This window comes from Salvelinus namaycush, chromosome 4 (genome assembly GCF_016432855.1).
Source record: "Salvelinus namaycush isolate Seneca chromosome 4, SaNama_1.0, whole genome shotgun sequence".
NCBI lineage: Eukaryota > Metazoa > Chordata > Actinopteri > Salmoniformes > Salmonidae > Salvelinus > Salvelinus namaycush.
The window spans coordinates 34,900,789-34,926,205 of record NC_052310.1 but is presented as its reverse complement, the minus strand read 5'-3'; the positions used below and the strand labels follow the sequence as shown (position 1 = coordinate 34,926,205).

At 41.9% G+C, this 25,417-nt stretch overlaps 2 protein-coding genes across 2 annotated transcripts; both read left to right on the top strand.

Annotated features, from left to right (window-relative positions):
• The first annotated feature begins 367 nt into the window (after positions 1-367).
• On the top strand, positions 368-24,441 carry sfxn4 (sideroflexin 4). Its single transcript, XM_038991740.1, has 14 exons — positions 368-562; positions 697-762; positions 15,673-15,735; positions 15,828-15,857; positions 17,634-17,688; positions 18,110-18,135; positions 18,335-18,388; positions 20,013-20,075; positions 20,180-20,248; positions 20,572-20,662; positions 22,508-22,623; positions 22,721-22,806; positions 23,051-23,168; positions 23,268-24,441. Exons 1-14 carry the CDS (start codon positions 524-526, stop codon positions 23,343-23,345), a joined length of 954 nt encoding a protein of 317 aa, XP_038847668.1. The 5' UTR covers positions 368-523; the 3' UTR covers positions 23,346-24,441.
• On the top strand, positions 2,572-5,324 carry LOC120046470 (general transcription factor II-I repeat domain-containing protein 2B-like). Its single transcript, XM_038991738.1, has 2 exons — positions 2,572-4,610; positions 4,737-5,324. Exons 1-2 carry the CDS (start codon positions 2,794-2,796, stop codon positions 4,741-4,743), a joined length of 1,824 nt encoding a protein of 607 aa, XP_038847666.1. The 5' UTR covers positions 2,572-2,793; the 3' UTR covers positions 4,744-5,324.
• Positions 24,442-25,417: the final 976 nt, after the last annotated feature.

Here is a 25,417-nt window from a genome sequence, read left to right as displayed (position 1 = left end):
ATGCGATCCGCCAACACAATTAAAAGAAGAAGTGTCTACAGCAGTGCGATGTTTTAGGGCGTCATACAAATGGTTTGCGCAGGTAGGCTGCCTAATAATAACTTATCTAGCTAGGTAAAATACCTTTGGAATGCCTTGGAAAACTTAAAAAAAAAAATATATATATATATATATATATATATATATATATGGAATACATCTGGCAGAGAAAGTTTGTTCGCCAGTAACATAACAGGCGTAATATAAACTGGTTCGCTATCTGCAGATTTTTAAATTTTGGTCATTGTGCTTGCCATCTGCGCACTGACTTGCCATCTGCGCACTCAAGCTGACTCTTGTGAACATGGCAAACGCTCCCTGCCATGTGATCAACTCAGGAAGTAAATTGTACATAGAACTTGACCTAGACACGTACAATTCAAACGGAGTTATTTCTATATTTCTTTACATAATGCAACAAAATATGTAACCTATACACCAATAATTCAGTGTGACTTTCTGTGGGTAGTTGTTGCTTTTTCAAATGGATATTAACTTGCTTTATTGGAAAAACGAGGGCAAGGTGAATATCCCATCCATCAACGTATTAGATGAGCAATGAATAACATACTGTATGTAACGTTAGTAAGCCACAGAATGCATATTTGGAATGATTGTTGATCTGAAGTGTTTCAATGCATGGAAATTATTTTTCAGACATTCCTCAGTCGACTACGCCTCTGGTTTAATATTCTTGACCCAAGTTCCTTGCTCTGCTCTGATGTGAGTATCCAGGAAATGTGACTTATGAATGATTACATTTTTTGTAAACTCCACATGTGACTCGATTGTGGAGAGAACCGTTAGCAAAGTTGGATTTGAACTACTCTCCGTTCCATTACACATAAGCGTCATTGGACGAAGGCGTTTTTTTAACAGCCTGGACGCTTTGGTCTCAACATTAACACCTACTTTCTCTTGCTGTACAGATTTGGATGCATAAAGACCTTAAATTTCATATTAGCGATAAGTCATATTTTTTAAACAAAAGGTTAAATTGATACACACTTTTTATAGGGTTGGGGTTCACACATGGCCATATTTCAATGTTACAGGGCTTGTTCAAATCAAATTTTATTTGTCACATACACATGGTTAGCAGATGTTAATGCGAGTGTAGCGAAATGCTTGTGCTTCTAGTTCCAGACAATGCAGTAATAACCAACGAGTAATCTAACCTAACAATTTCACAACAACTACCTTATACACACAAGTGTAAAGGGATGAAGAATATGTACATAAAAATATATGAATGAGTGATGGTACCGAACGGCATAGGCAAGATGCAGTAGATGGTATAGAGTACAGTATATACATATGAGTAATGTAGGGTATGTAACCATTATATGAAGTGGCATTGTTTAAAGTGGCTAGTGATACATTTTTTTACATACATTTTTCCATTATTAAAGTGGCTGGAGTTGAGTCAGTATGTTTGTTGGCAGCAGCCACTCAATGTTAGTGGTGGCTGTTTAACAGTCTGATGGCCTTGAAATGGGAGCTGTTTTTCTGTCTCTTGGTCCCTGCTTTGATGCACCTGTACTGACCTCGCCTTCTGTATGATAGCGGGGTGAACAGGCAGTTGTTCAGGTGGTTGTTGTCCTTGATGATCTTTATGGCCTTCCTGTGACATCGGGTGGTGTAGGTGTCCTGGAGGGCAGGTAGTTTGCCCCCGGTGATGCGTTGTGCAGACCTCACTACCCTCTGGAGAGCCTTACGGTTGTGGGCGGAGCAGTTGCCGTACCAGGCGGTGATACAGCCCGACAGGATGCTCTCGATTGTGCATCTGTAAAAGTTTGAGTGCTTTTGGTGACAAGCCAAATTTCTTCAGCCTCCTGAGGTTGAAAAGGCGCTGCTGCGCCTTCACCACGCTGTCTGTGTGGGTGGACCAATTCAGTTTGTCCGTGATGTGTACGCCGAGGAACTTAAAACTTACTACCCTCTCCACTACTGTCCCGTCGATGTGGATAAGGGACTGCTCCCTCTACTGTTTCCTGAAGTCCACGATCATCTCCTTTGTTTTGTTGACGTTGAGTGTGAGGTTATTTTCCTGACACCACACTCCGAGGGCCCTCACTTCCTCCCTGTAGGCCGTCTCGTCGTTGTTGGTAATCAGGCCTACCACTGTAGTGTCGTCTGCAAACTTGATGATTGAGTTGGAGGCGTGCATGGCCACGCAGTTGTGGGTGAACAGGGAGTACAGGAGAGGGCTCAGAACGCACCCTTGTGGGGCCCCAGTGTTGAGGATCAGCGGGGTGGAGATGTTGTTACCTACCCTCACCACCTGGGTGCGGCCCGTCAGGAAGTCCAGTACCCAGTTGCACAGGGCGGGGTCGAGACCCAGGGTCTCGAGCTTGATGACACGTTTGGAGGGTACTATGGTGTTAAATGCTGAGCTGTAATCGATGAACAGCATTCTCACATGGGTATTCCTCTTGTCCAGATTGATTAGGGCAGTGTGCAGTGTGGTTGCGATTGCGTCGTCTGTGGACCTATTGGGGCGGTAAGCAAATTGGAGTGGGTCTAGAGCACATGTGTCAAACTCAAGGCCCGCGGGCCAGATGTGGCCCGCCAGGTCATTTTATGTGGCCCGCGAGAGCTTAAAAGTTTTGAGTGTCTAAAAATAAATACCAAAAAATAAATTAAGAGCGTGCTTTGACCAAAAACTACATTCCCACAATGCCTTTCGACTACGCTAGCCACGGCAGTGTCCATGCCAACGAGTGGAATTGAGATATAAATAATGATCCCAAAATGTCCAGAAAGAGAAAAGTTGATGCAGACGGAAGACTGTTTCAAGAAAGATGGGAAGGCGAATACTTGTTTGTGCTTCAAGGAGAAAGACCGGTATGTCTTTTGTGTTACGAGGCGGTGTCGGTTGTCAAAGAGTACAATCTGCGTCGACATTTTGACACCAAACACGGAGCTAAGTACGCTAAAGCTAGCCTTCAAGAAAAGCAACAAATTGCCCAAGAATTAAAAGGCAAACTGCGGTCGCAGCAGAGTTTGTTCATGAAATCCACAGCCAAAAACGAGGCCGCGGTGAAAGCTAGCTTCATTGTGGCTGAAGAAATCGCCCACGCTTCCAAGTCTTTTTCAGAGGGAGCGTTTTTGAAGCAGTGCATGCTGAAGGTCTGTGAGCAGGTGTGTCCCGACCAGTTACAGACTTTTAAAAATGTCAGTTTATCAAGAAACACCATCGCCGACCGAGTGAAGGAACTAGCAGAAAATCTTACAACACAGCTGTCCGAGGAGACACGCAGCTACACAGCTTTTTCATTAGCTGTTGATGAAAGCACAGATAACACGGACACAGCGCAGTTATCAATTTTTATTAGAGCCGTAAAGTCGGACCTCTCTATCACTGAGGAGCTGTTGGATGTGGCTGCAATGCATGGGACCACGACGGGACAGAACATTTTTGATGCGGTAGAGAAGTCCGTAAGTAAAAATGCATTGCAGTGGGAAAACTTGGTAGGATTAACTACAGACGGTGCACCGGCAATGTGTGGAGGAAAAGTGGGCTTGGTTGGACTAATGAAGGGGAAAATGCAAAAAATGAACTGTCACACGCCTTTGATAACGTATCATTGCATTATCCATCAAGAAGCTTTGTGTGGGAAGGTGCTGGGGATGGAGGACATTGTGACCACAGTCATGAAAACAGTGAACTTCATTCGGGCGCGTGGCCTGAATCACCGTCAGTTCCAGCAGTTTTTGCTGGAGATGGGCTCGGAACACGGGGATGTGCTGTACCATACAGAAGTGCGGTGGCTGAGTAGGAGCAAAGTCCTCAAGCGATTTTTCGAGCTCAGGAAAGACATTGCTCTTTTTATGCAGAGTAAAGGAAAACTCATGTCTGAACTATCAGATCCAAAGTGGATGTGTGACTTTGCTGTGTTGTGTGACATAACCGACCATCTCGCCCAGCTGAATCAGAAGCTGCAGGGACGCAAACAAGTCATCACGCAGATGTCCGACACGATCACGGCTTTCCAGCGTAAATTGGACTTATGGATGTGGCAAGTGAAACAGGACAATCTTGTTCACTTTCCTGTTTGTCAGAGCATGTCAGCCTCATTTCCCGAGACTTTTTCATGTGCTCAGTTGGCTACCAAACTGAGCTGGTTAAAGACTGAGTTTGATCGGCGCTTCTCTGACTTCAGAGCACAACAGTATGGCTTTGACATCTTTGCCAATCCTTTCACCACCGATGTCTGCACTGCACCCCAACACCTTCAGATGGAGCTAATTGAGCTTCAAAGCGACAGTGGCCTGAGAGCAAAGTTTCAGGATGCTACAATCCAGGACTTTTACCGTCTGCTGCCTCCTGGTTTGATGCCACAGCTTCGACTTCATGCTGCCCGTGTTCTGTCCATGTTTGGGAGCACCAATCTGTGCGAACAGTTTTTTTCCATAATGAATCTGAACAAAAACAAGCACAGATCACGCCTCACGGATGACAACCTCCATGCTGTTCTACGCATTGCCTCAGCACAGGACCTAAAACCAGACATTGACACACTGGTAACGGGAAAACGGTGTCAGACATCTGGTCAGAAAACACACAGGCAAGCATTTTTTTTTAAACTTAATTAAAATATAATAAAATGTAATTCAACCAAGAAGAAGAACAGTTAAACTGTGTGCAATTTAATGATTGTGCTTGCATTTTGTTTTGTGTTTATCATTTTCAGAACATGATCAATCGATAGTAGAGAGAGAATCCACTTGGTGTGTTCAAGGACAGGCAGCATCTACTCATCAAAGACTAACCGAAAAACTTGACCAATATAGTTGTGAACTGAGTCAACCTTTATTTTGGTATTTTTAGTTGATTACATATTATTTATGTGTAGCTGCTGTAGTAATGATTTAATGTTTGCAGGTTTATGTGTGTATGCAGACAAATTGTTGTCATCAAACCATCAGTTGGGTGCACGGCTGTGTGCAGCCTTTTTTTGTAAAATGCTACATGTGTCATACATGTTCTTTGCAGCTCAGTTTTATGTTATTTTTCTTTATTCACTTGGACAGTTTGATCCTTCATTAATGGAGTTATGTGGGTTTTCATAAGCTGACAAAATTTAAAAGGATTTATGTTAGAGCTACAAGCAAACATATATTTTCTATGCAACTGTAATTGTCACTTGAATAAGTTATAATAAATAATGAGTTATTTAACATTAAGGAGGAGTTACATTTATTTTACATTACATTCGATTACATTTATAAGTTACATCTGGCCCTTTGAGGACAGCCATTATGCTGATGTGGCCCTCGGTGAAAATGAGTTTGACACCCCTGGTCTAGAGTGTCAGGTAGGGTGGAGGTGATATGGTCCTTGACTAGTCTCTCAAAGCACTTCATGATGACGGAAGTGAGTGCTACGGGGCGGTAGTCGTTTAGCGGTAGTCGTTTAGCTCAGTTACCTTAACCTTCTTGGGAACAGGAACAATGGTGGCCCTCTTGAAGCATGTAGGAACAGCAGACTGGGATAAGGATTGATTGAATATGTCCGTAAACACACCAGCCAGCTGGTCTGCGCATGCTCTGAGGACGCTGCTGGGAATGCCATCTGGGCCTGCAGCCTTGCGAGGGTTAACACGTTTAAATGTTTTACTCACCTCGGCTGCAGTGAAGGAGAGCCCGCAGGTTTTGGTAGCGGGCCGTGTCAGTGGCACTGTATTGTCCTCAAAGCGAGCAAAAAAGTTATTTAGTCTGTCTGGGAGCAAGACATCCTGGTCCGCGACGGGGCTGGTTTTCTTTTTGTAATCCGTGATTGACTGTAGACCCTGCCACATACCTCTTGTGTCTGAGCTGTTGAATTGCGACTCTACTTTGTCTCTATACTGACGTTTAGCTTGTTTGATTGCCTTGCGGAGGGAATAGCTACACTGTTTGTATTCGGTCATGTTTCCGGTCACCTTGCCCTGGTTAAAAGCAGTGGTTCGTGCTTTCAGTTTCGCGCGAATGCTGCCATCAATCCAGTTTCTGGTTTAAGAATGTTTTAATAGTTGTACGACATCGCCCACGCACTTGCTATATGTTTACAGAATACAGGGAAGACCTGTGCTAATTAGCTATCTGTATTGCTGAGCAATTAGTGCTTTGAGGTCGTTTCGATTATAAAAAAATAATGGTTTTCGGTTTAGATTTTTTTTTTTTACATTAAGTGCATTATGTAGGTTGAATGCTATAACAACACAGAATACAACAATTAATAAAAGACCCATGATGGTAGTGACTGTCCATTACTGCTTATCACTTAACCATCATTTATTCACCTTACTTTACTTGAATACAATATTTTAGTTGTGTATTTTACATTTAGTTTGATTATTCAAAGTAAATAAGGCATACTTTTATGACAGCTGAATACCAACTATCAATCACTTAGATCATGTCTTTTCAGATAGCAGCCGTTGCTTTGCGAGGTATCTGTGTCACGTCACGATCAGGCATTCTTCCATTTCATTCTTCTCTCTTCAGTAGCAGGCGTAAAAAGAAACACAAAAAGAAAAGGAGAGCTCTGATGCAATATTTTTTATAACCAATGTTTCGACAGCCAAGCTGTCTTTTTCTTCTTTGATGAGGTTTAACAGCGGTTGACATCCAATATGTTGCATTACCGCCACCAACTAGACTAGAGTACAACTCCCTTATACTTTGCTTGAAAAAATAAACAAACAAATACCCTACCATCTAACACACACTCACAAAAAAAATAAAAACACCACCACACTACTCCACTATTTAAATCAATTTATTCCTACCTCATGCCAACAACCTGAAAGGATGGGACATCACCACTTAACACACCCTGTAACTCCTCTGATGTCAAGTCTCACACACCCAAATACCTCTCTGCAGCTGCCACCATAACCTCAATTTTCTGCTACTTGCATTCCATCCTTGCAGTACAGTTGATAACCATTGCTATAAATGATAAAAATCCAATCTTACTGAAAAATATATCACTTTTTGGCCTATCCCTCTGTACTGGTACAGATGTACTACTCACACCACTCCTCTCAGGATCCCTCCCCATTGACATATCTTCCTCTACTTTCTTCACTGCCTCAGCATATGACAACTTCTGCACTACTCTAACCCTGGAAACTGTATAGGAGATGTTGTACCCATTATGACTATTAATACCTACTCAAACCAGAAAATCGAGGTCGACCGATTAATCAGAATGGCCGATTTTAATTAGGGCCGATTTCAGGTTTTCATAAAAATCGGTAATCTGCATTTTGGCCGATTACATTGCACTCCACGAGGAGACTGCGTGGCAGGCTGACAACCTGTTACGCGAGTGCAGCAAGGAGCCACGGTAAGTTGCTAGCTAGCATTAAACTTATCTTATAAAAAACAATCACTCTTAACTAGTGATCATGTTAACTACACATGGTTGATATTAATGGGTTATCTAGCTTGTCCTGCATTGCAAATAATGCGGTGCCTGTTAATTTATCATTGAATCACAGCATACTGCCAAACAGGTGATCATTTAACAAGCGCATTCACGAAAGAAGCACTGTCGTTGCACCAGTGTACCTAACCATAAACATCAATGCCTTTCTTAAAATCAATACACAAGTATATCTTTTTAAACCTGCATATGTAGTCAAAATAAGTTCATGTTAGGAGGCAATATTAACTAGGGAAATTGTCACTTCTCTTGCGTTCTGTGCAAGCAGAGTCAGGGTATATGCAGCAGTTTGGGCTGTGAAGACCATTTCTTCCTAACAAAGACTGTAATTAATTTGACATAATTATGACATAACATTGAAGGTTGTGCAATGTAACAACAATATTTAGACTTTTGGATGACACCCGTTCGATAAAATACGGAACGGTTCTGTATTTCACTGAAAGAATAAACGTTTTTTCTAAATGATAGTTTCCGGAGTTGACCATATTAATGACCTAAGGCTCCTATTTCTGTGTGTTTATTATATTATAATTAAGTCTATGATTTGATAGAGCAGTCTGAGTAGTGGTAGGCAGCAGCAGGCTCGTAAGCATTCATTCAAACCGCACTTTCCTCCTTGCCAGCAGCTCTTCGCAATGCTTGAAACACAGCGTTGTTTATGACTTCAAGCCTGTCAACTCCCGAGACTAGGCTGGTAATACTATAGTGCCTATAAGAACATCCAGTAGTCAAAGGTATACGAAATACAAATGGTATAGAGAGAAATAGTCATATAATAACTACAACCTAAAACTTCTTAACTGGGAATATTGAAGACTCATGTTAAAAGGAACCACCAGCTTTCATATGTTCTGAGCAAGGAACTTAAACGTTAGCTTTTTTACATGGCACATATTGCACTTTTACTTCTCCAACACTGTTTTTGCATTATTTAAACCAAATTGAACATGTTTCATTATTTATTTGAGACTAAATTGATTTTATTTATGTGTTCTATTAAGTTAAAATCAGTGGTCATTCAGTAATTTTGTAAATGTCATATATAAATAAAAAATTGTCCGATTTAATTGGTATTGTCTTTTTTTGGTCCTCCAATAATCGATATCGCCGTTGAAAAATCATAATCGATCGACATCTACCAGAAACCATGGAAAGATGGAATCATTCACACACAACTGAAAGCACGAACCACCGTATTTTAAACATGGCAAGGTGGCTGGGAATATGGCCGAATACAAACAGTGTAGTTATTCCCTCCGTAAGGCAATCAAACCTGCAAAACGTCAGTACAGAGACAAAGTGGAGTCGCAATTCAACGGCTCAGACACGAGACGTATGTGGCAGGGTCTACAGACAATCACAGACTATAAATGGAAAACCAGCCATTTCGCGGACTCCGATGTCTTGCTTCCGGATAAGCTAAACACATTTTTCGCTAGCTTTGAGGATAACCGTGCCACCAACACAGCCAGCTATCAAGGCCTGTGGGCTCTCCTCCGTGGCCAACGTGAGTAAGACATTTAAGCGTGTTAACCCTCGCAAGGCTGCCGGCCCAGATGGCATCCCTAGCCGCGTCCTCAGAGCATGCGCAGACCAGCTGGCTGGAGTGTTTACGGACATATTCAATCAATCCCTATCCTAGTCTGCTGTCCCCACATGCTTAAAGATGTCCACCATTGTTCCTGTACCCAAGAAAGCAAAGGTAACTGAACTAAATGGCTATCGCCCCGTAGCACTCACTTCTGTCATCATGAAGGGCTTTGAGAGACTAGTCAAGGAACATATCACATCTACCTTACCTGACACCCGAGACCCACTTTAATTTGCTTACCGCCCAATAGATCCACAGACGATGCAATCGCCATTGTACTGCACACTGCCTTATCCCATCTGGACAAGAGGAATACTTATTTAAGAATGCTGTTCATTGACTATAGCTCAGCATTCAACCCCATAGTACCCTCCAAGCTCATCATTAAGCTCGGGGCCCTGGGTCTGAACCCCGCCCTGTGCAACTGGGTCCTGGACTTTCTGACGTGCTGCCCCCAGGTGGTGAAGGTAGGAAACAACACCTCCACTTCGCTGATCCTCAACACGGGGGCCCCACAAGGGTGCGTGCTCAGCCCCCTCCTGTACTCCCTCTTCACCCATGACTGCGTGGCCACGCACGCCTCCAAGTCAATCAAGTTTGCAGACGACGCAACAGTAGTAGGCCTGATTACCAACAATGACGAGACAGCCTACAGGGAGGAGGTGAGGGCCCTGGGAGAGTGGTGCCAGGAATATAACCTCTAACTCAATGTCAACAAAACAAAGGAGATGATCGTGGACTTCAGGAAACAGCAGAGCGAGCACCCCCCTATCCATATCGACGGGACCGCAGTGGAGAAGGTGGGAAGCTTCAAGTTCCTCGGCGTACACATCACTGACAAACTGAAATGATTAACCTCAGGAGGCTGAAGAAATGTGCCTTGGCACCTAAAACCCTCAAACTTTTACAGATGCACAATTGAGAGCATCCTGTCAGGCTGTATCACCGCCTGGTACGGCAACTGCACCGCCCGCAACCGCAAGGCTCTCCAGAGGGTGTGGTCTGCCCAATGCATCACTGGGGGCACACTACCTGCTCTCCAGGACACCTACAGCACCCTATGTCACAGGAAGGCCAAAAAGATCATCAAGGGCAACAACCACCCGAGCCACAGCCTGTTCACCCTGCTATCATCCAGAAGGTGAGGTCAGTACAGGTGCATCAAAGCTGGGACCGAGAAGCTGTTTTTCAGTCTCTATCTCAAAGCCATCAGACTGTTAAATAGCCATATATACATAGACTTGAAATCACTGCCCACTTTAATAGTGGAACACTAGTCACTTTAATAATGTTTACATATTTTGCATTACTCATCTCATATGTGTGTATATACTGTATTTTAGTCTATGCCGCTCCGACATTGCTCGTCCAAGTATTTATATATTCCTTTACTTTAGATTTGTGTGTATTGTTAGATATTACTTGTTAGATATTACTGCACTGTTGGAGCTAGAAACACAAGCATTTTGCTACACCTGCAATAACATCTGCTAAATGTGTATGTGACCAATAAGATTTGATTTGAGATGTAGTATTTGGCTGTTTTGGCTTCCAGAGCCAATTCAAATTTAATTAGGGCTAGGCGTCCCGTCAACGGGGCAGTTGTAAATAATGCAGCGCCATGTGTCACGATCGCAGATTTTAGAGAAACAACAGATGTCGGTACATATAAGTGTCTTATATCGGCTGAAAGCTTAAATTCTTGTTAATATAATGTTAATATAACTGCACTGTCCAATTTACAGTAACTATTACTGTGAAGAAATGGCATGCTATTGTCTGAGAGCTAACAACAAAACACATTTTTTTCACCGCGATAGGTTTGATAAATTCCCCTCTGAAGGTGAAATGTGTACTTAAATCAGAGCAAGATTTCAGAATGTATCATCCAAAGGGTCCCAGAGATAACATGAAGTGTCGTTTTGTTAGATAAAATCCTTTTTCATATCCTAAAAAGGTCCATATAGCATGCACGATCAATTTTGTATTTCCACTTGTTCAATTTGCAAAGAAAGGAATCTGTGAATCTAACCCTAAACGTTGTTTAAACCAGTCAAATCACATTTGTATTTATTCCTCAGATGCTAGAACGTAACCAGACTTCACTATATCATTAGGGGGTAGTATATCCTTTAGGACACCATATTTGGTCAGAGAGCAATGCCTTCATGGCGCGCCGATGACACGGGCGGTCTTCACTTGATTGACTAACTTTGTCAAATAAGCACAAATCGGGGTCAAACAAAGCTAGCTAGATGGCCAATGAGCTGGGAAACCCCGTATCTGTCACAAAATGTGGCTGCTAACCTTGTGCGACAGCAAGCCTTTTCTCCTTTTGTACAAAAATGGCAAGAATATGGAGAGTTATGAAAACTGGGTGTTTTGCAAATGTTGAACTTACAATATGGCTACTAATATGGGAAAAGCTAAATCAAAGTCCAAGTATACAGATTTTACGATATTCTTGCAGAAAAATTTTATGTAAATGTGTCCTTCACGATTTGCCCAAATGTACCTGGGTGACTTCATACTAAATGTCATGTAGCTTGCTCTTACTTCAATTAATTGCCATCATTGCCATATCAGTCTGAAACATACACTGCTGCCCTCTTGTGGACACCATCGGAATTATAACCAGAGTGATGGCTAGATTTGGGACCTTTCTGTTGCATTTCAAAGATGGTGGTAGAAAAAAAAAACTGTTTTTTTTCTTTGTATTTTCTTCTACCAGATCTATTGTTATATTCTCCTACATTCAATTCATATTTCCACAAACTTCAAAGTGTTTCCTTTCAAATGGTACCAAGAATATACATATCCTTCAGGTCCTGAGCTACAGGCAATTAGATTTGGGTATGTCATTTTAGGTGAAAATTGAAAAAAGGGGGCTATCCCTGAGAAGTTTTAAACAGAACATGTAAGGTCCTTGGACTATAAGGAGTAACGCTAGGCTCCTTTAGTGCATTATTTGGCTAAACTTGAACTTGCAGGCGTTCAAACATCAACTGTCCCGCAAAGGTCCACTTTGCAAAAAGTCAACTTAACCTTGCTCTGGCCATGCGATCCCGTGGCTTCGTACGGAGGGTTGAGATACAATTGCGTAGCCTCCGGAGGCTTTGGGAGGCCAAATCGAGCTCCGAACTACATAGACGCACACCTCCCAAATTTTGTAACAACGCAGAGGGTTCGGTATAGCTCTGCATTTTCATGACTGGTTGATGGTAGGTGGGGGCGGGAGGTCCTGTATAAACACAAACTCACTTCCTTGGCAACAGCTCTGCTCCAGGAAGCGCAAGAAGTATGAATTGATCTGACTTCTGCGGTGGCCTCATCGCAATCTTTGCTGTACAGCATTTTTTGCCTTGCGGCCTCCGTAGAAGTCAGAGCATGCCTGCTTCTTGCGCTTTGCAGAGCAGAGCTGTTGTAAATGAAGTGAGTTTGTGTTTATACAGGACCTCCCGCCCCCACCTACCGTCAACCAACCATGTCAATGCGGAGGTATACGGAGACCTCCACATTGTTACAAAATTTGGGAGGCACACAGCGATGCGGTACAGAGTTTGATTTGGCCTCCGGAGGCTCCGCAATTGTATCAACCCTCTGTACGGAGCCTCCGGATTGCATTGCCAGAGCAAGCATAAATTGTATTTAAGGCTGTAGAGTAGACCAGTGGTTTTCAACTGGTGTGCTGCGGCACACATGGTTCCATCTGCATCTTTGTTTCAGTGCGCAGGAGCTGTTACAGTTGTATCATTTGAGGGGCGCACATCACAAGCAAAATGATTTGTATAATTTTACTTCGCCTGTGAGAACCATTAGCGAAGGTCTGCGGCTTAGCAGTAACGAACCTGGTCTCAAAGCATTTCGTATTATTATGTATATAAATCCGGGACATTCTATTTAGTATGGTGTGTTACATTTGGTATGGTTACATAAGACGGATGGTTACTAAAGGCAAAAATGAAAGGGGTATAATGCGAACGTCTAGCAACTCAAAGGTTGCAAGTTCGAATCTCATCACAGAAAACGTTTGCATTTTAGCTAATTACTAACTTTTCAACTACTTAGCATGTTATCTAACCCTAACCTTAACCCTTTTAGCTAACCCTAACCTTAACCTTAATCCTTTTAGCTATCCGTTCCCCTAATCAACCCTTTAACCTAACTCTTAAACTTAACCCTAACACCTAGCTTAGCTAACTTTGGCAACCTATCTAGAATTCGTAACATATCATACTTTTTGCAAATTCATTACATACACTGCTCAAAAAAATAAAGGGAACACTAAAATAACACATCCTAGATCTGAATGAATGAAATATTGTTATTAAATACTTTTTTCTTTACATAGTTGAATGTGCTGACAACAAAATCACACAAAAATGATCAATGGAAATCAAATTTATCAACCCATGGAGGTCTGGATTTGGAGTCACACTCAAAATTAAAGTGGAAAACCACACTACAGGCTGATTCAACTTTGATGTAATGTCCTTAAAACAAGTCAAAATGAGGCTCAGTAGTGTGTGTGGCCTCCACGTGCCTGTATGACCTCCCTACAACGCCTGGGCATGCTCCTGATGAGGTGGCGGATGGTCTCCTGAGGGATCTCCTCCCAGACCTGGACTAAAGCATCCGCCAACTCCTGGACAGTCTGTGGTGCAACGTGGCGTTGGTGGATGGAGCGAGACATGATGTCCCAGATGTGCTTAATTGGATTCAGGTCTGGGGAACGGGTGGGCCAGTCCATAGCATCAATGCCTTCCTCTTGCAGGAACTGCTGACACACTCCAGCCACATGAGGTCTATCATTGTCTTGCATTAGGAGGAACCCAGGGCCAACCGCACCAGCATATGGTCTCACAAGGGGTCTGAGGATCTCATCTCGGTACCTAATGGCAGTCAGGCTACCTCTGGCGAGCACATGGAGGGCTGTGCGGCCCTCCAAAGAAATGCCACCCCACACCATGACTGACCCACCGCCAAACCGGTCATGCTGGAGGATGTTGCAGGCAGCAGAACGTTCTCCACGGCGTCTCCAGACTCTGTCACGTCTGTCACGTGCTCAGTGTGAACCTGCTTTCATCTGTGAAGAGCACAGGGCGCCAGTGGCGAATTTGCCACTCTTGGTGTTCTCTGGCAAATGCCAAACGTCCTGCACGGTGTTGGGCTGTAAGCACAACCCCCACCTGTGGACGTCGGGCCCTCATACCACCCTCATGGAGTCTGTTTCTGACCGTTTGAGCAGACACATGCACATTTGTGGCCTGCTGGAGGTCATTTTGCAGGGCTCTGGCAGTGCTCCTCCTTGCACAAAGGCGGAGGTAGCGGTCCTGCTGCTGGGTTGTTGCCCTCCTACGGCCTCCTCCACGTCTCCTGATGTACTGGCCTGTCTCCTGGTAGCGCCTCCATGCTCTGGACACTACGCTGACAGACACAGCAAACCTTCTTGCCACAGCTCGCATTGATGTGCCATCCTGGATGAGCTGCACTACCTGAGCCACTTGTGTGGGTTGTAGACTCCGTCTCATGCTACCACTAGAGCACAGGTGTCAAACTCATTCCACGGGGGGCCAAGTGTCTGCGGGTTTTCGCTCCTCCCTTGTACTTGATTGATGAATTAACATCACTAATTAGTTAGGAACTCCCCACACCTGGTTGTCTAGGGCTTTATTGAAAGGAAAAACCAAAAACCTGCAGACACTAGGCCCTCCGTGGAATGAGTTTGACACCCCTGCACTAGAGTGAAAGCACCGCCAGCATTCAAAAGTGACCAAAACGTCAGCCAGGAAGCATAGGAACTGAGAAGTGGTCTGTGGTCACCACCTGCAGAACTACTCCTTTATTGGGGGTGTCTTGCTAATTGCCTATAATTTCCACCTGTTGTCTATTCCATTTGCACAACAGCATGTGAAATGTATTGTCAATCAGTGTTGCTTCCTAAGTGAACAGTTTGATTTCACAGAAGTGTGATTGACTTGGAGTTACATTGTGTTGTTTAAGTGTTCCCTTTTATTTTTTTGAGCAGTGTATAAATTAATTATCATTTGTAACAATTAATACATACCACACGGAACATAACATAAATGGAGTGTCTCAGATTTACACAAAATGCTTTGAGACTAGGTTGCTGTACCACAGTGTCTTACAAACAAACAGAGCATGGCTTTGTCTGTGGTTGCACCTTTACAATGCAGAAAACCGCTCGTCGCTAGACCTTTCCATTCAAAAGTAAGACCTATTTTACCAACGTTTGAAGGGGTACACACAAATTAACCATCATGAGTAAGGAACTATGAAAATAGTTTAAATAAACTCTATTTAATCTATGAAAAATGTTTGTCACCGAAGATGTATGGATCAGAATAGTTTTTATCACATCAAGTTGTGCACAGTTTTAAAAAAAGGTTGAAAACCACTAGAGTAGACTGTAAACGGTTCACTCACACAGGAGGCCCCACTGTTTGAGTCACATTTGGGGCTTTGTCACAGATCTCTTTGGCTATGTGTTCTTGCTGTACACAGAATTTCAAGCACCATGAATTGTAGCTCACAAAGGTGAAAAATGTATATTAAAATTAGGTGTATTTATTTTTCTCAGGCTGAAATACAAAATGCCCACTCACTCATTGGAAGTGTGGAGAGAATGGTGCATGATGAAAAGGTAGGCTAACATTGCTCACAAGGTAAGTTTTTCTGTCATCATGGCAAATGTTTTCATTTGACACATTTTAAATCAAGTTCTGTTTCCTCTAGGCTGGAGATGCAGCATGGATACTTTCTCTTGTAAGTGAGATACTACAACCAGCTAAGTCTACAACCTGTACTAAATCTGGCTTGTACAGAAACAAACTGTCTGATATTCAGTCAGTGAATTGAAAAATGATAACATTATACACTACCGTTCAAACGTTTGGGGTCACTTAGAAATGTCCTTGTTTTTGAAAGAAAAGCATTTTTTCTGTCCATTAAAATAACATCAAATGGATCAGACATACAGTGTAGACATTGTTGTAAATGACTATTGTAGCTGGAAACGGCTGATTAAAAAAATTAAATAATGGAATATTTACAGAGGCGTACAAAGGCCCATTATCGGCAACCATCACTCCTGTGTTCCAATGGCATGTTGTGTTATCTAATCCAAGTTGATCATTTTAAAAGGCTAATTGATCATTAGAAAACCCTTTTTGCAATTATGTTAGCACAGCTGAAAACTGTTTTTAAAGAAGCAATAAAACTAGCCTTCTTTAGACAAGTTGAGTATCTGGAGCATCAGCATTTGTGTGTTCGATTACAGGCTCAAAAAGGCCAGAAACAAATAATTTTCTTATGAAACTCATCAGTCTATTATTGTTCTGAGAAATGAAGGCTATTCCATGTGTGAAATCGCCAAGAAACTGAAGATATCGTACAACCCTGTGTACTACTCACGGAACAGCGCAAACTGTCTCTAACCAGAATAGAAAGCATGGGAGGCCCCGGTGCACAACTGAGCAAGAGGACAAGTACATTAGTGTCTAGTTTGACAACCAGACGCCTCACAAGTCCTCAACTGGCAACTTCATTAAATATTATCCGCAAAACACCAGTCTCAACGTCCACAGTGAAGATCCCGATTCCGGGATGCTGGCCTTCTAGGCAGAGTTCCTCTGTCCAGTGTCTGTGTTCTTTTGCCCATCTTAATCTTTTATTTTCATTGGCCAGTCTGAGATAATGCTTTTTCTTTGCAACTCTGCCTAGAAGGCCAGCATCCCAGAGTCGCCTCTTCACTGTTGACGTTGAGACTGGTGTTTTGCGGAAACTATTTAATGAAGCTGCCAGTTGAGGACTTGAGGCATCTGTTTCGTCAACTAGACACTCTAATGTACTTGTCCTCTTGCTCAGTTGTGCACCGGGGCCTCCCACTCCTCTTTCTATTCTGGTTAGAGACAGTTTGCGCTGTTCTGTGAAGGGAGTAGTACACAGCGTTGTACAAGATCTTCAGTTTCTTGGCAATTTCTCGCATGGAATAGCCTTCATTTCTCAGAACAAGTATAGACTAAAGCGTTTCAGAAAAAACACTCTGTTTCTGGCCTTTTTGAGCCTGTAATCAAACCCACAAATGCTGATGCTCCAGATACTCAACTAGTCTAAAGAAGGCCAGTTTTATTGCTTCTTTAATCAGAACAACAGATTTCAGCTGTGCTAACATAATTGCAAAAGGGTTTTCTAATGATCAATTAGCCTTTTAAAATGATAAACTTGGATTAGCTAACACAACATACCATTGGAACACAGGAGTGATGGTTGCTGATAATGGGCCTCTGTACGCCTATGTAGATATTCCATTTAAAAAACAGCCGTTTCCAGCTACAATAGTCATTCACAACATTAACAATGTCTACACTGTATTTCTGATCAATTTTATGTTATTTTAATGGGGAAAAAATGTGCTTTTCTTTCAAACAAGGACATTTCTAAGTGACCCCAAACTTTTGAACGGTAGTGTACATTATGGCTTGATTATGGCATTTATTTTGATATCTTCCAAAGTTTTGATATAACTGATTGTTTCTGCAGTCTTCTGTTCATGCTGGTACTGGTGCTATACTTCCAGCTGTTTTCCGTCCTCAAGGTACTGTCTCATTAATCAAGTGAAATGTCTGATCGTAGCCTAGTTCTTTTTTCTGTGCTTTGTTACATTAGTCAAAAGCCAGTCTTAGAAATCCCAGACCTAGGGCAACAAACATGGGTAACATTGTGGGAGGCAGCCCGTCTGTCTAGAGCAGGGTCTCCAGTCCGGTTCCTGGAGGGTTACCCTCTTGTAGGTTTTTGCTCCAACCCCAGTTGTAACTAACCTGGTTCATCTTATCAACCAGCTAATTATTAGAATCAGCTGTGCTAGATTAGGGTTGGAGTGAACCTACAGGATGGTACTTCTCCAGGAACAGGGTTGGAGAGCCCTGGTCGAGAGAGACTAGCTTTTGACAGAAAATAACAAGGGCAACAAAATCATGATATCTTTTAACGGCATCTTTCATTTAATTTATTTTTAGCATTTTTACCAATATCAGGCCCTTTGGTAAGTGTTTTACATTTTATTTCATGGTGTATCACTTTTTACTCTAAATTGTTAGTACAAAAATGTTAATAATCACTCAAACTCCCATAGCAATTGCAGCTGGTGTATTTCAATTTCATGGTTATTTCAAATTAATTGATATAATCTTGTATTCACCACAATTTAGTGGTTGATTAACACACTTTTCATTTTCCTTCAGGTTGTTGCCAGCTTTTTGCCACACAGTGGAGTCAAACCGGCTCTATTCTGGCAGGTAAGGGACTTGCAGATGATCACATTAACTAATATAATTATAACCAAGTACCAGTGGAGGCTCCTCAGAGGAGGAAGGGGAGGACCATCCTCTTCACTGAAATAATTTATTAAAACACTGTTTTGCAATGAAGGTCTAAAGTTGACTTAACAGCACTCTGGGTATATTGACTTCAATACAAAACCTAGGAGGCTTATGGTTCTTACCCCCTTCATAGACTTACACGGTAATTATGACAAGTTCCGGAGGACGTCCTCCAACCTATCAGTGCTCTTGCAGCATGAACTGACATTTTGTCCACAATCAAAGGAACAGAGAATGAATGTAGTACTGAAAGCATAAGCTACAGCTAGCTAGCACTGTAGTGCATAAAATGTGGTGAGTAGTTGACTCAAAGAAAGACAATAGTTGAACAGTTTTGAACAAATTCATTTCTTTAAACATTTTGAAATAAACCGGCGGAGGAAGAAATGGCATAAATAGGAAAGCATACCAGTTTCATTTGACCAGGATGTTGACAACTGTGCCATACAGATTGCAAAATAGTTGGGAAGAGGTTTTTGATGTACCGATTCCATAGTACAGGGTGTATGAGTTGATATATAAAACGCTGCTAAATTTAAGACTTCATGCTTGGCATCTAAAATTATTGTACAGAATTCTTGCCACCAACAAAATTTTGAATATTTGGGCTGTACAATCATTGCAGCTCTGCAGATTTTGTTGTGAGGATACAGAATCAATAGACCATTTGTTTTGGTATTGCCCTCAAGTAGCCTGTTTCTGGTTTCAGGTTCAGGAATGGTTGAAAATGCATAAGATTGATCTAAAATTGACCCTAGAAATAGTACTGTTGGGAAATTTGGAGAGACCAGGTCAGTCAATTACTAATACTCTTAGTAAAAGTATTTATACACATATACACACACTCTCATTCTCGGATGGTTGAGGGGCAGCTCTTGGGGAACTGTGGGGGGGGGGGGGGGGGCTTAGAGGGCTGGTCGCCTGGTGGTTGGAAACTTGGGGCGGTGGCTGATGGGTTGCTGGTTCGGGTCCCCGTTTTTTGACCTTGTGGGAGATGTGCCCTTGAGCAGGATGTTGACCATGGTTGCTTCTGTGGGTCGCTCTGGATGAGAGTCTGTTAGATGACCGCTGATTCTTTTGAAAAACGTTTCTTAAATGGAAGCATACGGGGATAAACATATCTGAATTTGTCCAATAGAAACTCGTTTGCAACTGTTGGACTAATGATTACACCCTAGATCAGCTAGATGCAGGCAAGATTGTGCAAGGCGGTTTTGAATGTGTCACTGTCTGTCACCTTGATTATTCAAATGTTTCTCAACCTGTGCACCTACGTTGTAAACTTTCATTCAATGGCTAGGTTGTTGCAAGCTCATGATACGTATAGGGGAAAATGTTAGTATCCTATAGTAGCCTAAACCTATTGACGTTACATTAAACTGGGTAAATGGAATATGATTGACAGTCATCCAATATGCTGTAATAGAAAAAGGCCATGCTCATTAAAAAAAAAAAATTGGTCCTCCCTCATCTTAAACGTCACCGACCGCCACTGCCTGGTACTCAATATTGTTCACTAATGAGATAAATATTTCTGTAGTTTTTGCTTCAGAGTTACAGCGCTGGATTCAATCATGCAAACAGAAACGCATCTTCTGACAAGGTAAATAGTAAAGAAATGACCTTATTTTTGCCCAATTATGTCATCCCACACTGCTCTGTTTTCTACTTGTGTTTCATATGCGTATCATGTATTTTCTCCATCAGGGGATTAAGACCTCTTTGAAGCAGGGTCTGTTGATTGTCGGATCAGTTGCATATGCAACATGTGCAGGGGTGAGTATCACTACTGGGGAATTTTTTTATGTATTTGGTTAATGAATTACTTGTAGAAGAGTAGATTGGGGCGGCAGGTAGCCTAGTGGCTAGAGCGTTGGGCCAGTAACCGAAAGGTTGCTAGATCGAATCCCTGAGCTGACAAGGTAAAAATGTTGTTTTGCCCCCGAGCAAGACAGTTAACCCGCCTGTTCCTAGGCCGTCATTGTAAATAAGAATTTGTTCTTAACTGACTTTCCAAGTTAAATAATAAAAAAATGATGGCTGTCAGAGGCTGTTTGATCATTAAGATGACACCAGGTTTGACTTTACCTGTGTTTCAGGCAATTCCTCAAATAGTCATACAGCGACTTAGCATGAGCAGCCCAGCTGTCCAGATGTTTTTTAGGTCCGTATTACCAATTCCCCTCTCAGGTAAGTGCAAAGAATTTGAAAAACCTATTTCTCACTTGAAAAGTGCACTGAAAGTAAGTGATCTGGGTGCACCTCAGCCACGCTGAGGTCCTAAACGATATCATAACCGCCATCGATAAGAGACAATACTGTGCAGCCGTATTCATCGACCTGGCCAAGGCTTTCGACTCTGTCAATCACCACATTCTTATCGGCAGACTCAACAGCCTTGGTTTCTCAAATGACTGCCTCGCCTGGTTCACCAACTACTTCTCAGACAGAGTTCAGTGTGTCAAATTGGAGGGCCTGTTGTCCGGACCTCTGGCAGTCTCTATGGGGGTGCCACAGGGTTCAATTTTCGGGCCTACTCTTTTCTCTGTAGACATCAATGATGTCGCTCTTGCTGCTGGTGATTCTCTGATCCACCTCTACGCAGACGACACCATTCTGTATACCTCTGGCCCTTCTTTGGACACTGTGTTAACTAACCTCCATACGAGCTTCAATGTCATACAACTCTCCTTCCGTGGCCTCCAACTGCTCTTAAAGTGCAAGTAAAACTAAATGCATGCTCTTCAACCGATCGCTGCCCGTACCTGCCTGCCCGTCTAGCATCACTACTCTGGACGGTTCTGACTTAGAATATGTGGACAACTACAAATACCTAGGTGTCTGGTTAGATTGTAAACTCTCATTCCAGACTCACATTAAGAATCTCCAATCCAAAATTGAATCTAGAATCGGCTTCCTATTTCGCAACAAAGCATCCCTCACTCATGCTGCCAAACATACCCTCGTAAAACTGACTACCCTACCGATCCTTGACTTCGGCGATGTCATTTACAAAATAGCCTCCAACACTCTACTAAGCAAATTGGATGCAGTCTATCACAGTGCCATCCGTTTTATCACCAAAGCCCCATATACTACCCACCACTGCAACCTGTATGCGCTCGTTGGCTGGCCCTCGCTTCGTATTCGTTGCCAAACCCACTGGCTCCAGGTCATCTATTAGTCTTTGCTAGGTAAAGCCCCGCCTTATCTCAGCTCACTGGTCACCATAGCAGCACCCACCCGTAGCATGCGCTCCAGCAGGTATATTTCACTGGTCACCCCCAAAGCCTATTCCTCATTTGGCTGCCTTTCCTTCCAGTTCTCTGCTGCTAATGACTGGAACAAATTGCAAAAATCACTGAAGCTGGAGACTTATATCTCCCTCACTAACTTTAAGCACCAGCTGTCAGAGCAGCTTACCAATCACTGCACCTGTACACAGCCCATCTGTAAATAGCCCATCCAACTACCGCATCCCCATACTGTTATTTATTTTGCTCCTTTGCACCCCAGTATCTCTACTTGCACATTCATCTTCTGCACATCTATCACTCCAGTGTTTAATTGCTAAATTGTAATTATTTCGCCACTATGGCCTATTTATTGCCTTACCTCCCTTTATCTATCTTCATTTGCACACACTGTATATAGACTTTTCTATTGTGTTATTGACTGTATGTTTGTTTATTTCATGTGTAACACTGTGTTGTTTGTGTCGCACTGCTTGGCTTTATCTTGGCCAGGTCACGGGTTGTAAATGAGAACTTGTTCTCAACTGGCCTACCTGGTGAAATAAATCAAATCTGGGACATCAGGGTACCGTTACAAAGAATGATCACAATACCAATTTTAGATGAACGTTGTTACCATTTCTATCCGGAATCAGTGCCCCACTGTGACTCTGATTGTGTCTTATGAACAAAGTACTTGTTGATAGGTTTATTGATCAAAGGTTGTTTGTTACTGACGCCCTTATCCACATTTATGGATAGGGTGGTGTTCCTTTTCTCAGATCTGTACTTTATCCCATAGCCTCCCTGGCCTATTTCAATGTGATCATTGTCAGAAGTGAGGAGTCCGAGAATGGAATCCAGGTGTTTGATTCCAATGGGAATTCTGTTGGAATCTCTCAGGCAGCTGGAGCAAAGGTGAGAGGGAAAAAGTTGCCGATGTAAAATGAAATGGCATCAGCAGGCTCTTTTTAATATACCTTTGCTAATGATCGCTGACATGTTTCCTGGTTAGGCTGTGAGGGAGACTGCTCTCTCCAGAGCTGCTCTGTTAGGCACTACGGCTGCTGTTCCTAATCTTCTTATTTTCCTCTTGCAAAAGTAAGTCACTCGTCTTGTGCTGGGGCTGTATTTCCCACTATGATCTATTCAAGTCTTTGAGTATATAAGGTTAGCTAATCTGTTTTATAAATAGTGGTGACACAGCTTTGCTAATATTGCCTATGATATGACTAATACAATGTGCTTTAATCCAGCAAACATTTAGCTTGAATTCAGAAACATTCTTTACCGAAAGCTATGAACAAATGAACCAATGAACCAATCTTTTTTTCTGTCATTTCAGGGCAAGGTTTCTGCAAAGGAGCCCCCTGCTGGTGGCTCCTATACGTCACATCAGCACTGCGATCGTCCTGGGCCTGATGATCCCAGTGTCCTTCAGTCTCTATCCACAGCTTGGAACGGTAGGACTTAAGATACGTTACATTAATACTGTATTTGCTGTGCGCTTCTCAAAACCCAATCATACTGCAACTCAACATTTTATTCTCTCTGCTTTACAGATCAAAAAGGAAAAGCTGGAAAAAGAATTAGAGACTGCAGCAGTAAGTGGTGAACTATTCTACCACAGGGGGCTCTGAGGCACCAGCAAACAAGTTCTGCAGACTGCAATGTGGAAGCAGGAGCACCAAATCCGTGTGACTTCATTGACTGGGCAGCACGAGAAGTAACCTTTACGGCCGCTGGATGCAGTTTATGGAATATTCAGTGTTGCTTCATACACTAGGATGACGAATTCAGTCATAATTAATTACAAATTGATAAAGGACAGAGTCCATGTTTTGATTCAGTTGAATTTAATAGCTGCAACTTTTATTAAAAATTAACAATGCACTGCAAATGAATTGTAACCATGAGTTTGTATAGCAAACAATGCCCTTCCTCGTACAGCTATTCACGTTTTCAAGTTTAGTGATTTGGTTTGTCAGCTTGATCTTACAAAAGCAAATCATATTACTCTCCATTATTTTTGTTAAATTGATATAAAAAAAATCTTGATGGCACAGATACTTACATGTATTTTTAGAACAAATAGGATATTACAGAAATGTAAAATAGATTAGTTGAATCTCCTAAAACTAGATGAGGACATAGTGCACACAACGTTAGTGTCTCATTTAATCTATTCAGGCACAAAGACAAGCCTTTGAGAACAAGGGTACAATTGCCTAAGTAAAACAATAAATTACATTGTTTTCAAAATATCAATAAAAATGTCATATTGCAGTAACAAACAGGTATGCAATATCATTTGACATGGTCATATATAAAACAAAAAAAATTGCTCCAGTAACGAACAATAGCTGACAGCTTTCCAGGCAGGACAGATATCCGTTATGCCTCCACCCTTGGCAATCGCTCTACTGCTTATCAAACTGAGGATACAAGGTTAGAAAAATGTTATCTGTTCTCCCTCTCATCTGACCAACACCCAAACATATGAGAAATTCCTTATATTGCATTATCCAAAGATATTAGTTCAATTTTGGCACTTTATTAATGAATAAGAATCGCCAACACATTAAGATGACTGATAAAAATTATTTAAAATAAAACTACATATTTCTCATATTTTCCATGCATCTTTAATTCTGAAATCTAAGAGGATAAATCATGGTTCTTGAGACCTCAAATTATTCTGTTAAGTCTTAAAATAAACTATTGGATTGCTGAACTCTGTAATGTTAGGGCTACGTGATTTATTAGACAGTTTAAGACACTGCAGTGTTTATATTCCCAGCCAATATATTCTGCACCTGGGGAACAAGACAACCATGTTCTCACTTGTTCATATAACAGTAAGACAAAGTAACTACAACCAAATACTTACCTCGTCAGTGTTCAATGGATTAGCCCTATTTCACATATTGCCCATAGCACCATTATTTTATGTATCTGCTGTTATTGTATTGTTGTCAAGACAATACTTTACAATAAAGAAAATGTATATCAAGAATTTTTTTCTGTCACAGCAAATGACAAGTAGGCTTTAAGTATTAAGAGTCAGGAATGCAATAGTGTGTGATACATAACACCTGAGTGCTTCCCATTCACCTTAACCATTAAAATGTCACTGTGGCATATTTGTGGTTTCAACTTCCACAATATGCATCAATATGGGAAAAAAAATTATGAAATTTGGCCACTCAAACTAAGCTGCAATACAACAACTGAATTTGATGAAATTGACATCAAACAGCTATAGCAGGTAGCTACAGCACATTATACTAGTTGTGTAGTATAAAAGTACATTTTTGCTACTGTTGTCCCCACAAACCAAATCAAAACCTTGTTGAATGCAAGTGCACGGTTCTTTCTTACTGCAACAGTGCATTTGGAAAGTATTCAGACCCCTTGACTTTTTCCACGTTTTATGTTAGCCTTACTCTAAAATTGTTAAATAAATGTTCCTCAGTCTACACACAATACCCCATAAAGACAAAGCCAAAACAGGTTTTTAAAATATTTTGCAAATTTTATTTCAAATAAAAAGCAGAAATACCTTATATAAATAAGTATTCAGACCCTTTGCTATGAGACTCAGAATTGAGCTCAAGTGCATCCTGTTGTTTCCATTGATCATCCTTGAGATGTTTCTAAAAATTGATTGGAGTCCATCTGTGGTAAATTCAATTGATTGGACATGATAAGG

Bases quoted from the DNA above. Each gene is read 5' to 3' on its own strand.
- sfxn4 (XM_038991740.1), top strand. From the start codon at position 524: ATGGATATTAACTTGCTTTATTGGAAAAACGAGGGCAAG. The intron at 18,389-20,012 runs GTAAGGGACTTG...ATATTTCTGTAG, and splicing joins AACCGGCTCTATTCTGGCAG to TTTTTGCTTCAGAGTTACAG. The intron at 22,624-22,720 runs GTGAGAGGGAAA...TTTCCTGGTTAG, and splicing joins CTCAGGCAGCTGGAGCAAAG to GCTGTGAGGGAGACTGCTCT.
- LOC120046470 (XM_038991738.1), top strand. From the start codon at position 2,794: ATGTCCAGAAAGAGAAAAGTTGATGCAGACGGAAGACTGTTTCAAGAA.